Below are 14841 nucleotides of genomic sequence, written 5' to 3'. Positions count from 1 at the left end.
CATACCGGACAGCGTGAGCAGAATCACAGACAAGTGCAGCATCTTCATCTCTTCTTCAGGAAGAATCTCACACAGTGTTTGGTGTGTTTATATACTGAGTTTATATATGTATATATATATATATATCTCTGGAGATGAGTTCACTGACTCGGTTATGATGTGTGAGAACTAAAAGCAGTTCCTGGAGAAAAAAAGAACGCACCCAATCTGACAACACCACAAGAGTGTCAAACCATTAACACAGGAAGATGACCAGAGGCATCATGCAACATTTTGTTCCTCAAACACACACACACACACACACACACACACACATACACACACACATACACACACACACACACGCGCATGCACATACACACACACACGTACACACGCACGCATGCACATACACACACACACACACACACACACGCGCGCGCATGCACATACACACGTACACACGCACGCATGCACACACACACACACACACACGCACACAAGCATAAAGGCTTTTGTCCAAACCTTATATATGAGTGAGTTTGATACACCTGCTCAAAGCACACACTGTTCTCTATTATTTAAGAATACTAATACTAATAATGCTTGAGTGAGTAATAACAGCATAATAATACAACTATTTTCATATATTTATTTATATCCCAGGGTGACCTCAGGTCAACTGTGTGTGTGTGTCTCTCTCTCCCCTGTGATCCTGGCATCATGTAAAGTTGGGTAGAAGAGGAATAAAGGTCTTTTCCTGGTTTGAACTCACGTCCTCAGCTCCAGTGAAGGGAAACGTTGATGCTTCAGATATAAAACCATTCTGACGTTCAGGTGTCACGTACATTTGGCCTTATAGTGTATTCCTGAATATAAATCGAGTTTTTACTTAAAATTCAATTCTTTCCTCAAACAAATAGTTTTTCCCGTAGTATTTAGAGAAGCGGTGAGGAGCTCGGTTTATTTATCTAAAGCCCCCTGGGTGAAGATCCTCATGAAGTTGGGTGAGGAGATGTCGAGAGCGTGCAAAGCTTCTTCTGGATGCTGTTAAGAATTGAAACTATAAAATGGTTTGGATTTGTTTAACGCTGTTTGTGGTCACTGAGTAAATCTGTAGGTGTCATTTCTTTAAGCCGGTGTATTCGAACTGAATGTTAATATGGGGTAAATATATTACTGGTTAAAGTTTGGACACGTGCATCTGTGAATGTGTGCGGGGACGAAATGTCGCATGAGGCTTCTGCCCTTCTTCCTGTTAAAATAGCCTGACGCTCTTTTACGTGGTCTAGCGATACAGGCTGCGTCCTTTTTTGCAGGAACATCTTTTAGTTCTCACGTCAAGAGCTCAGCTCAGTATATAAACACACCCAACACTGAGAGTGAGGTTCTTCCTGGAGAAGAGATGAAGACGCTGCACTTGTCTGTGATTCTGCTCACGCTGTCCGGTATGAAACATCCTCTCACTCTTACACACTATTATTGTTCAGAGTTTTAACTGTTTTCTGATTGATGTAGCCGTGTGTACGCTCAGTTACTGATTATACACTTACACACACACACATAACTACAACACAAAATTAGAGAACACAAAGAAAACACTTTAGGCCATAATTCTTTTAAAAATACTTTTTGATGGCAGCAAAGTCGTGTATTAAGTGAAAACAGTCATTTAAAAAGAGTGCAGAGAGACACGTGATTAAGATAAGGGCCGTTCCACCGAACGGGTGCCATCATTTTTGATCTTTTTTCAACACTGAATCTCATAGCACACATATTTACTTATTCAGAATGTGCACTGGTCCATCTCAGGTAACTTTATTCCATTATTTCTAAGTGGAAGAGGGACGCATTTTTCTCAGTCCTGTAACCAAACTCGTGTCATTTAAAAACGTGTTTAAAAGCTTCAACTGATTCCTGTGTTTTCCCTCAAGAAAGAGTTTCTCTGAAAGAAAAATCACTCAAATTCACTACATATGCACACAAGTTGTATTTTTCTACAATATGCAAAGCTATATTTTTCTTTTTAAAGGAGACCCAAACTTCAAGTTGATCAGTTTTTAATCGTGTGATTTATTAAATAATTGGACAAATAATGGACCAAAAAAATAGTTTAACTTTTTTTAAAAAAACACCACATTTTAGAAACAGGAATGAACATTGGGTAAAGAACGCGTGTCTGTATGTGTGTGAGTGTACATGCGTGGGAGTGTGTATGTGTGTGAGTGTGTATGTGTGGGAGCGTGCATGTGTGAGTGTGTATGCGTGGGAGCATGTGTGTTAGTGTGTGTGTGTGAGTGTGTATGTGTGAGTGTGTATGCGTGGGAGCATGTGTGTTAGTGTGTGTGTGTGAGTGTGTATGTGTGAGTGTGTATGTGGGAGCGTGTATGCGTGGGAGCGTGTATCTGTGAGTGTGTATGCGTGGGAGCGTGTGTGTGTGAGTGTGTATGCGTGGGAGCGTGTGTGTGAGCGTGTGTGTGTGAGTGTGTATGTGTGGGAGCGTGTGTGTGAGTGTGTATGCGTGGGAGCGTGTGTGGGAGCGTGTGTGTGAGTGTGTGTATGCGTGGGAGCGTGTGTGGGAGCGTGTGTGTGAGTGTGTATGCGTGGGAGCGTGTGTGTGAGTGTGTATGTGTGAGTGTGTATGCGTGGGAGCGTGTGTGTGAGTGTGTATGTGGGAGCGTGTATGCGTGGGAGCGTGTGTGTGAGTGTGTATGTGTGAGTGTGTATGTGTGAGTGTGCATGCTTGTGTACCTGTGTGTGGGTGTGTGTGAGATGTCGGTGCTGAAGGGATGTGCTGTGTGTTTGTAGTTCTTCACAGCAAAGGAGGTGGAAAGAGGAAGAGGAGATGGGGGAGGGAGAGAAAGAGGGAGAGAGAGAGAGAGAGAGAGAGTGAGAGTGAGAGAGAGAGAGAGAGAGATGGAAGGAGAGAGATTGAGAGAGAGAGAGAGAGAGAGATTGAGAGAGAGAGAGAGAGATATTGAGAGAGAGATTGAGAGAGAGAGAGAGAGATATTGAGAGAGAGATTGAGAGAGAGAGAGAGAGTGAGAGTGAGAGAGAGAGAGAGAGAGAGAGAGAGAGAGAGAGAGAGAGAGATGGAAGGAGAGAGATTGAGAGAGAGAGAGAGAGAGAGATTGAGAGAGAGAGAGAGAGAGATATTGAGAGAGAGATTGAGAGAGAGTGAGAGATTGAGAGAGAGAGAGAGTGAGAGAGAGAGATTGGAGAGAGAGAGGGAGGTGGGTGTATCTCACTCCTTCCCCTGCAGCATGCCATGGGTGGCTGTTTCTGGCTCCTGCTCTGAGCACATACGAGCGATTTACCAAAAATGATATTTTTAAAATAAACAAATAACATCTAAGAAGCGATTTAGGTAACAGGACTGTACGCTGAGATTGACCTTCTCAGCCACAGTTACAATATCATCAAATATACAGAAAAGAAAGTGAGAGGACTTACTTTTGGCCTTCAGAAGATCCAGATGATAAACGTCCAGGTGAACATGTGACGTGTGAAATGTTCCAGATGTTTCAGAGGGAGGAATGTGTTAGGGTAACAGGACTGAGTGAAAACCTGGAGACACGACTTAAACGTGTAGTTTAACAAAAATATTATGGATTTTGAATAAAAATGTTTTATTTAAACCATAGATGAGATATGGAGTCACACAGGAATGCAAAAAAAAAAAAAAGATTTCTGAAGGACTTTCATCACTGTGTTTAAAGGTAAAGTGTAGTGTTCGAGGGCGGGGACAGGTAGAAAATGCTATTTTTCAGTGTTCTAGGTGGTTTTTATTAATGTTGTAAATGTTTTACATATTTAAATATTTAAATATTTTAGATTTGCAGGACACTCTGCTTAATAATAAAATGTCTTTTTCAGTTCATGTTCATGCATATTTATACACATCATATCCTGGGGACGGAAATGGCACCCAGTCGTGGAATGGCTCAAAAGATCTATGGAGAATTTTGAAAAAGTCTTAATGGACGAATTCGAATCCACCAAAAACTGTTGTGTAATGTATTCTGTTAAAGAAAAAACAAACAGTCATTTATGGGAAATATTTAGAACACATTATATACAGTATCGTCATACACAGCTGTCAGACTAGTGCTGAAAAGCTGAACTACACTTCCCATGAGCCCCAGCAGGTCACATGACACTCACCACTCACTCCTGTTTCCTGTTTCACCCTGTACTCACCGCTTTAGTTATTTTTTCACCTGCATTATAAAAGTCTGGACTGGCATACGGTGCCTCTGAGAAGTCTTGACACCAGCATTCAGGATAATTTAACAAGATTAACTAATCGTTATAAATGAGTCGTAGTGTCTTTCGTCATTTAAACATTCGTCTGATCATTTGTATAAAGTAATAAAATGTTTTATATCTGTAAAGATAAAAATTATATTGTGTGTGTATATATACTGTATACAGATACACAAACATACAGAATAACTGTATATTTGATTTATTTATACCTATAAGTGAATAAATGTATAAGTTATGCATAAATACAGATGTAAAGGTGTATTGTGTACAGTGCAGTAATAAGAAACATCAGATGAACTCACAAAGTTGAAAACACACAACATGTAAAACACTACATCAGTATAACTATCAATCTCCGTTTATTTCTCTACACAGGTGTTCTCACTCAGGACAGGGGATTGGGTGTGAAATATCCGGATAATCCGATCTGTGCTGTGAGAGGATTCAGTGTCTCCATTCCCTGTAGTTATTCTTATCCACAGCACAATTATCAAGTGACACAAAAGCTTTGGTGCTCAATGAACTCAAACACAGACGTGTGTATGAACCCCCCGTATGTTTATAACAGCTCATCAATCACCACATCAGACTTTGAGTACGCTGGAGACGACAAATCAGACTGCACTTTGTTAATCCACAATGTACAGTTCAGTTATTCTGGAGAGTACAGATTCAGATTTATAACTGATGTGCCCAGTGTAAGATGGACAGGTGTACCTGGAGTGATTCTACAAGTTGCAGGTGAATTTTAATGATTAATAAAAAAATCGAAAATTATTCATAATTATTTATAATTCTCATTATTTAACTTCCTCACATAAATAAATACATTAAATAATCTTTCTCTATATGAACTGTGAAAGTAAATTCAAGTCAAGTTTTAATTTTATCATAAAATCTCATTTAGTTGATGTTTATTATTCAATGATTAGATTTCTATCTGTGTGAGAAATCCTGAGTGACTGACGTGGAGTCTTTCCTGCTCTCTGAAAAAGATTTAAAGGTGTCACTAATCAGGCTCAGTGGAATCGGAACCCTTAAACAAGGAGACTCGTTAAATCTGATGTGTGATGTGAACTGCACACAAAGTTCCTCACAGTTTGTGTGGTCTAAGAACAACGAGCGCTTAAATACATCAGGACCCGTTCTTCACTTTCCTGCTGTAACCGTGAGGGATTCTGGGAATTACACCTGCACTTGGGAAACCAACAATGCCTCAAGATCTGAAACGATCAGTCTTCTCGTCGAGGGTGGGTCCATCTGCTCACGTCACTCCTGAATGTCTCGAATGATTACTGAAGGAAATAAAGTGACTTGTGTTCAGTTAAATATTCACATGTTAAATAATGTTTTCTTTCCAACACATATAGATCCTGGTGATTGGTCAGTCTGGATCATTGTTTTAGTGACAGCTGGAGTGATTTTCATGGTCTTAGCTGTCCCAGCTGTGATTTACATCAGGAGGTAAAACTCTGCATATTTCCACACATTATAATCTACACACAATCACATCCTGCGTTGGACTTTAATCGAGTCTCAGGATTTAGTTTCAGTTGTAGATTTTTCGCTCTACTTGATAACAGTTGAAGTCGAGTTTACTGCAATATTTAACGTGTACAGTATTGTTCCTTACTCTAGTGAAATGAGGTGTATGAGATCACAGTGTGTATTCCAGGGCGTGTCCATGTGCACTGTGTGTTTTCTGCTTCTATTAGGAGGAAATGTAAAGCTCCGGAAGACAACGGGGGGGAAAGTGGAGAGAAAACACAGGTACGACCTTTTCAAAGAAATGTGTTTTAAAGTCTATTTTTAAAAAGCACAGTACATACCATGAGCGTAGGAGCCATTATACATGGGGGGACATGTCCCCCCCCACATTTCAAAATCTAGGTTGTGTCCCTCCCACTACAATATTTTAAGAGGAAGAGGACAGAGGAGAATGAACAGCAGGTCATATGAGCAGAAAAGACAGAGGAGGATGAGCTTGTAAGTTGTATGGATAGCTACCAGTTAGCCAGCTAGTTCACATCACACCGTGTTGGATGTTTGGGACGAGGACGTCATCGTGTGAGGATCGCTCCCACTGTTGGTGAGTTGGAGTGTTTTAATTTTCTGTCGTGATTCTGGAAAATGTCACCATGGTAGGTCAGTGCTGCTGCATCAAGATCTGCCGCAGTAGCTCACCCCATCATCCAGAGAGAAAACTGCACAATGGAGTGTTTTTTCTTTAGCAAAATATCCTCCAACTCGTACTTCTAGCTTCGCCTCTCCAACACAAACAGCGATCCTCACAGGACGGACCCACGTCTCAACATGTACTGTGGCAGCTACATTCACTAGCAGCTGTTCTTAACGATTACAGTAGCTAGTGTTTTAAATGAACAGTTCTCTGTTTGGAGTAATATTAATGAATAAATTGAGCTTCGTTCAGTGACGTACATCAGAACTCGTATCCCTCCCCAGTCTGAGTATTCTCAATCTTCTGTCTCTGCAGATACCCTCTTACAACCACACCAATTGGTACATTCTGTTCCCAAAAGTCATTAGAAATGAACATTTAAGTGCTTTTTTTTTTAAATCAGTTCAGAGGAGCATGTGCTGAACCCCTCTAGCGTTTCAGTGTCTACGTCTGATGTAGACGGTCATGAAGCAGCGTGTCAACTAATTCAGATGATCTTTATCTCACTTTACTCAGACTTAAACTGTTAATGAAAGTGTTTCTGACTTGTTCACACATTGCTGCACATGAGCACTGCTGATGCGTGCGTGATGTTTTTACAGACAAAGCCACAGTTAAAACACGTTTCTCAAGTTCCTGATGAAGAAAAGTGGAACAAAGAGGACGTGACTTACGCGTGTGTCCAAAACAAAGCTACAACCAAAAGGTAAAATATATATAGTGCAATATACAGTGGAGCTTGCTTTTAAAACACAGTTTAATATGTTGTAGAAGACTAATATTTAATTTAGAGTAGCGCCGGGCAATATGATGATATGAACTCGATATCAGGTATAAACAGGTTTTAGAGCAACATCTGCTTCCATCCAGATTCCATCCATCTTTACTTCTGAAAGACTCCGCCTCTCCAAGATCCTCTTTTTATACCCAATCATCTTACTCACCTGTTCCCAATTAACCTCCAGCTGCTTCTTTTTACTAACACTTACTTTTCCAGCCTTCTCTTGCCCCGTCCCAACTTTTTTCAGACGTGTTGCGACCATCAAATTAGAATTTACCTTTTTTTTCCTTCTTAAAAACGGTACATTTCCTCCGTTTAAACATTTAATATGTTTTCTATGTTCTACTGTGAATAACATACGGCTTTATGAGATTTGCAGATCACTGCGTTCTGTTTTTATGTACGTTTTACACAGCGTCCCAACTTTTTTGGAACTGGGGTTGTATGTCACAACATTCTTTTCTTAAATATAACGGATCTTGTTAAATGAATGAAACGACACACGTCATGTTTCACAGAAATGTCTTTGAGAATGGTGATGTGATGTTTTTGTCATATCTCCCGGCTCTAATCGAGAGTAATATAGAATTGTAAAGACATACGCTGTGTTAGCTGTGTTTTTTCTCTCTCTCTCCAAGGTCAGAGGTCACAGCGCAGCTAAACCGAGTTCCTCGGCCTGATGAAGAAGTGTTGGATAAAGGAGACGTGGTTTATTCGTCTGTGTGCGTCAACCCCAACAAACCAGCCCAACAGTAAGAATGAAAATCATAAAAGTATCCAGAAATTAATGAAAGCAGTGGCAGGTTAAACTGAGACTGAAGGAGAATTGTAAGAGCAGTGTGTATTATCAGTGTTCCTTCTCTAAAATTACAGCAGGATTCTTTAAATGAAATAAATAAGGAATAAAACACTCTGGTGAGCTGTTATACGTAACAGTTGCATCAGTAACATCATTGCATCATTTCCACACCAGCCGCTCTCATATCTTTAAACAGAAGTGTGAGTGAGAAGCCGCAGAGGTCAGAAACGGGTGTGTGTGTTATTTCAGGTGTGTCCAGACTGAGCAGAAGGAGGAGGACGATTGTGTGACCTACAGCGTTGTGAAAAAGGCCTGATGACGCTTTCACACCTCATTCACCCTCAGAACAGATGAGTTTTATTTAGAGAGCATCATAACGCCTGGGATTTTTCCCGTGCATGCAACTCAGTAGGATTTAAGACTTGCTGATATCACAGGAAGTGCCCGTTTATTTACTGTAAACATCCTGTTTGGAAGGACATTTTAAATGAATTTGTTTAACACATTCTTATGATTTCTTTAGTGTAATTTATGTTGTTTTTGAGCAAACAGACTTTTACTTCTTAGGCCGCTTTAAGCTCTATTCACACTGGTTTACTTTTACACGTGTCGATGGATTTGATTTCTCTGGGGTTTTAGTCGCGTCTGAATCTGTCAGGTCAGACATTTTTACATACTGTACATGCAAATGAACGTGTCTGGAAAGAGGACACTGTAATTTAAAAGGTCCTGTAGAATACACAAGATATTGTTTATATCCACATATTTGTGCTTTTTTTTTCAGTTTAAAGTCACTCCAGGAAGCGTCCCATCTTTTCTACCGTCTCCTGATAAAACAGTTCCTGAGTTACTACGACAGTAGCACAGGTACAGCCTATACACATGTTCTAGTCATGTGACCATCATGTGACCTACTCATGCTCAAGCACAGCTTTTGTGGCCACACCCCCTCACAACAAGTTCTTACTGTATAATAAAGGACGAAGCAATCAGTTTGCATTAAATATATAAGGTGTGTGTATTAGGCTACTTTTAGTGCAACAAGCGTGTGTACATCATGAAGACACGCCCATCTGTGTGATCCATACAGAGAGCCCTTCTCCTGTGTGATTTAGTTCAGAATCACTCCACACGTCCTCCGACAACATTACTTAAGTCGGGAAAACTAATCCCGTCTGAATACGGCTTTAGAAACAAGATTCTCTGATTCTGATGATGATTATTAGCATTTAATGCAGGAAATCTTTAATTATATAAAATCCCATCACACAAAAAAGTGTCTGGCAAATGAATGTAAATGTAAATGATTGTTTGCATCCTTATGTTAGTAGAGTACTTTATTTTATTCTAACAAAAACCTATTTTAATCATAATGGGGAAATGTTGTGGTTTGACTTTTTATGTATAAGATAACATATGTGCTGTAACATATATGCTATATAGTTTCCTTCCTATATTTTTAAGCTGTTATTCATCTTTAGATTGTTTTACTTTATTAATTAACACAGTGACAGTGATGATAATGATCATGCACACTGCTATGTTCATGTATTTCCCTGCTATGGTTTGAATAATGTAGATGAAATTGTTTTGGGGTTTTTAGCACCAGATTCTCAACTCTCTAGTTTGATTCTTTCAGAAAATAAATGTATAACGGTTGAGTGTAAAAGCAGAGTGTATGTTACAAATAAAATTGAATTGAATTGAATTGAATATGCATGTTCATAATGTATTGAGGTTTCCTGAGAAGAACAACAGTGCACTGAAAGTCCAGAACCTGAGCAACTGCAATGATTATAGTTAATTACTAATTTTCTGTTTCTTATTACTGAAACTTACTTAAACATCACCATTAGAAATCAAAATCAAATGTCCACTAATATTAAACAGTATAAAAGTGTATAATCAGTAACTGAGCGTACACACGGCTACATCAATCAGAAAACAGTTAAAACTCTGAACAATAATAGTGTGTAAGAGTGAGAGGATGTTTCATACCGGACAGCGTGAGCAGAATCACAGACAAGTGCAGCGTCTTCATCTCTTCTTCAGGAAGAACCTCACTCTCAGTGTTGGGTGAAACGATCAGCCTTCTCGTCGAGGGTGGGTCCATCTGCTCACAACACTCCTGAATGTCTCGAATGATTACTGAAGGAAATAAAGTGACTTGTGTTCACATGAATATTCACATATTAAACACTTGTTGTTTTTTAAAAGGTGACAATCCTGAAAATCCTGACCATTGGTCAGTCTGGATGATTGTTGTGGTGACAGGTGGACTGATTATCATCATCTTAGCTATCGCAGCTGTGATTTACCACAGGAGGTAAAACTCTGCATGCTCTTCTAGATCTTTACGGTCTAAAAAATTCACGATCTTTCGGTGAAACCAAAAAGGTCTCTATGAAAGCATACAATTTGGACGTGTCACGAGCAGCAGAAGGAGGATGATTCTGATATCTATGCCAATGCCCAGCAGAAGGAGGATGATTGTGACATCAATGCTAATGTTTAGTAGCAGCGAGCTGATCACAGGTTCACACCTCATGCTTTAACGCTTCTGCTTGAGAAGTTTATTTTTATTTTTCAGCTCATGGGGTGTGAAACAGCATATTCATTTCCTGTTTTGCATTTGAACTTAACCGCATGCTAAACAACTGCATGCTAAACAAGTTAACTATTTATTATATTTATTACCACTTAAATAAATTCACATCCAGAGCAGCCTGATTAAGCGGATGCTTTATTACAACAGCTCAGGAAATTAAGAGAAAATGAAATCTGTACACTGTACTTCACATTTCAACATATTTTCTGTATTTGAAGACACTTTGCTGTTACAGTGAACCTTTACACATTTATTTTCTGAGAAATCTAACTAGAGACTTGAGGATCTGGTGTAATCATTAAAAATAAAAAAAACAGGCAAACACATGAACATAACAATGGGTATAATCAGTATAATCACTGTTGAGCTGTTAATTAACAAAGTCAGGAACTCCAAAGAGAAAAAACATCTTGACAATATCAAACAAAGCTACAAACTAAGCAAAGCCATTTAACATTCCACGAAAGGAAATATTATATTTAAGTAAGTAAATTAAGCAACAAATGTATTTTGTAATTTCATAGTATAAATTCACAGAATAAATTCACAGCATCTCTGAGAATATACAGGGTAGAAAATTAAGTGTTGTACTTCAGATTTTATCAAGACGCTGACTTCAGTCTGACCTCAAACAAATTAATTTACTGCTAATTTATTTTGTATGAAATGGTATGTTACTGATTATGAATCAAATTTAAAGATTAAACCATTTTAAAAGACTACAGATTGTTCATCTTTAAGGCCGGAAAGACGGTCCCTATATTATATTGTTTGAGTTAATGTTAGCGATAGCCGGTTATTTGTTAAAGATGCTAACGCATTGCAGTGTTATAGACTACCTCCTAATGGGCCTCCATGCATCGCCATTCAGCCCGTGTCCTGTTAGCTACATGTAGCCTAATGTCACTAATAATTATTCACGTTAATGCTTTTAATAACTCTTTTTGGCCTGCCATCATATCAGTGAATTTAAACTAATGCTTGCATTCAGAGAATAAGGTGTGTGTGCGCGCACACGTGATTTTAACTTAAATTTAAATTAAGATACAATAAAATAACCACCCACTTCACACTGGACGTTGTAACAAGGAAGCCAAAAGTGAGGCCAGGATGTCTCTGATGCCCTCTAGTGGTTGGCTGCAGAACAGTTTTTATCCCCGCCCATTCCCATGTTAGTGAATGGAGACCGAGTCAAACTTCCAGTTTAAGTTACTTCTCCACAAATTATTTTCAGGAATAGTATTCTGTCATTTTTACACGTTGACATTAATATCTCCCCCAATATTTTTCTAATGATAAATGTGTGGGTTGTTTTTAAATTTGGTGATAAATAAAAAAAACGGTGTGGTTGATGAGGTGATTGAAGGAGTCAGATATTACAGCCAGGCCTAAGGAACACACACATTTCCAATACACACCTGAAGCTCTGGACAGTTCTGTATCAAAGCCATTTCCTGTTCCACTGTAAACTGTTCTAACAGAGCCTCCGCAGGGGATTCTCTAGGCCTACAGATTTTCTGAGCTGTAGCTCACTTTACTGATGTTATAGCTAGCAAACCGACATGAGTGGATGAAATGATGGCACAATCCAAGTCACCTAACACTAGCTACATTTCATATTAATTTATTAACTGTACGACCTTAGCGAACACTTAAATATCTTGGTAATGTTAGCCAGTCTCTCCTTTTTAAATGAACTGATGATGAGCGGTGGATGTAAGAGCACTTTTTCAGATGGGGTAGAGCTTCACATTTTACATGTTAATTATTAAAGCTCTACTTCCCACAGCGCCATTTTAAGTTGCTCTGTAGGTAATCGTGGACAGGTTCATGTTTGGGCAGGTGAGAGGAGGACACACTGTCCTGCTGTATCTGCTGTCCCAAGTCTCTACTGTGCAGACTCTGGCACTAATTTCTTCAAGATGCCGACTCCCATTGCAACCCCAAAAAAGGCTTCAAAAACACACAATGGGAGTGAGTGCCGCCATGTTGTCCACTCATAAATACAGTCATTGATAGACCATCAAACCAACACATATTAGTTTCAGTGGGTTTCATTATGCTCGGAATGTAAAGGAATTAACTTTGCTGTAGGATTTTAAAGTAATTGGAGTCCAAGTATGGAGATAATTCACTCAGATCGAGCCAGGATTCAAATTAACTATAGAACGACCATTTCAAATTGGTAGAGAACCAAACCAACAAATATCACCTCAGAGTGTGTGCCTGTTGTGTTAAATATCTCTAAATGCTGCTACACACTACAGCTAAGGCTCAGGTTACTGTGTAAGGTGTAAATTAATCTTTTCTTGGTAGCTAACTATGCGTTTGTGCGGAGCCCCCTAGTGCCAGGTTTAAAAAATAAATTAATAAAACAACCGTGTGTAATCCGTGCTCTCGGGTTTGTAAACCGCGCGCGCACCGCGTTAAAGTTGGGTTTCTATTGGACATTCGCTGTACATTCGAGCTTCTCTCATCTATTTCTCAAGAAATAAACACACAAAAGGGACATAATCTGTATTGAGTGGACATAGAACCAATACAACTGAACATATTTTTACATTTTCTCCGGTTAAAGCCCGGAAGCGGAAGCGATTTTTGGGAAACGCAGGTCATCAGTGCAGTCAGTAAGGGACCGTCTAAAAAGTGCATGACTTGGGCACTAGGGGGCTCCGTACATTTGTATACATTAGCTAGCGAGCTAACGTTACCTTTCTTGTATATATACTGTTGATAATGGAGGTGGTGTTTACTTCAGTATAGCTCACTGTGTTAGCATATGAGCTGAAGAGAAAATATGACTTTCGGATTAGTTCTGTAATTTGTTATAAAGAATTTTTTTTTTTTTAAGTTTTGTTTTGTTTTTACTTGTTTACTCTTACCGGAGTAATTTTCTTAGTGACTACTTTGACGTTTTAAAGTAATTATTACGCCATTACTTTTACCCAAGTCAGTGTGTTGTGTACTCTTTCCACGATTGTTTTTGCATACAGGGTTTTATCCTCAAAATGATCACAGCAGTAAACAAGATAGTAAACAGAAAAGAAAAATACCTGGTTTAAACAGAAAACCCACAGACATGACTTGTTACTTTCCAAATGATAGTTTAAAAACAGCACAACAACATTTTGGCCCTTTTCTACTTCATCAGGAGACATGCAGGATCGGATTACAAGTCGTAAAATATTAACAAATATCAGTGCAGAAATTCATCATTTAGTGAATATAGAGCTCCAGTAGCGCTTCAGTTTTTCGCCAGTAGAGGGCAATATTGATGAATTTATAGCGCTATTTCAATTTAATTCATTTATAAGATCTAGAAATGAACGCTCTTCACACATCACACAGAAACACTTATCCATTCATTTCCTCAAAGATCAGACTAGATACTAGAGGATTCAGTTTAATAAATTATAAAACCTTGATTCACATGAAAGTCAAACCAAAGCAGATAAACATGTTACTTTAACAATGAACATTATGATATAGTGAACTCGCTTTAGTCATCAATACAGAAGTTACCCGTTATGTTAAACTGGACAAAACCTCATGTAAATATAACCAAGAGTTTACTTTATATAGGTTTATTTAATTCCGCTGTTATTCATGTTGAATAATTCTTATAATTCCAAATTTTAGGTCACATTTTGATTTTGTTCCAGCTTACTTTGAACAACGTCTAAACAATTTTGTTGTTTTATTTGTTACTATTTAACTTTTTTCACTGCAGCATCTGTGAAAGCATACGAACTAAGAATTTCATTGTACAAGGAAGGTTTATACATTTGATAATGAAGTTCTTGAATCAGTAATAATCAGTAACATCACGCCTGCTGTTTCACTCCAGTTTCTGTTGTTAAATATTGCTGACTAAGAAATGTTACATGATATAGCCACGGTTTTAAAAAAAAACATGGTTTACATCATTCATGCATCATCACAAATTCATTCAATACCTCTTATCAACAAGTTATTCCACACAACAATAAGCAAAAAAGCAGGAAACTATTACGTTATAACACTAACTCAAAGATGTAAAGATTGTTTAAAGCAGTAAGTGATGAAAACGTGAAGCTCAGTATCAGTAGCACAATAAAAACAAACCTTACACCACAGCCCTGTCGAATCCTAAAAACAAATTCTTAAAATTGATATGATATAATTGATATATTGATATATTGATGATATGATGAAGGTTTTCGTGAGGAAGTGTTTATATAACATTT

General features: G+C 38.4%; 2 protein-coding genes across 2 annotated transcripts in view; one reads left to right on the top strand and one right to left on the bottom strand.

The window, feature by feature from the left end:
• Positions 1-1253: 1253 nt before the first annotated feature.
• Positions 1254-10367, top strand: LOC108261538 (uncharacterized). The gene is made up of 8 exons (XM_053674798.1): positions 1254-1427; positions 4624-4989; positions 5244-5498; positions 5619-5712; positions 5964-6018; positions 7030-7133; positions 7847-7960; positions 8257-10367. Exons 1-8 carry the CDS (start codon positions 1385-1387, stop codon positions 8321-8323), a joined length of 1098 nt encoding a protein of 365 aa, XP_053530773.1. The 5' UTR covers positions 1254-1384; the 3' UTR covers positions 8324-10367.
• A 3602-nt stretch (positions 10368-13969) lies between these two features.
• The window catches only part of LOC108261539 (uncharacterized), a 7413-nt gene continuing 6541 nt past the window's right edge, over positions 13970-14841 (bottom strand). The window contains exon 5 of the mRNA XM_053674799.1: positions 13970-14841. This exon is cut by the window's right edge and continues 169 nt beyond it. The gene's annotated coding sequence lies outside the window, so the exon portion shown is untranslated.

This window comes from Ictalurus punctatus, chromosome 23 (genome assembly GCF_001660625.3).
Source record: "Ictalurus punctatus breed USDA103 chromosome 23, Coco_2.0, whole genome shotgun sequence".
NCBI lineage: Eukaryota > Metazoa > Chordata > Actinopteri > Siluriformes > Ictaluridae > Ictalurus > Ictalurus punctatus.
This window is presented reverse-complemented; position numbering and strand designations above follow the sequence as displayed.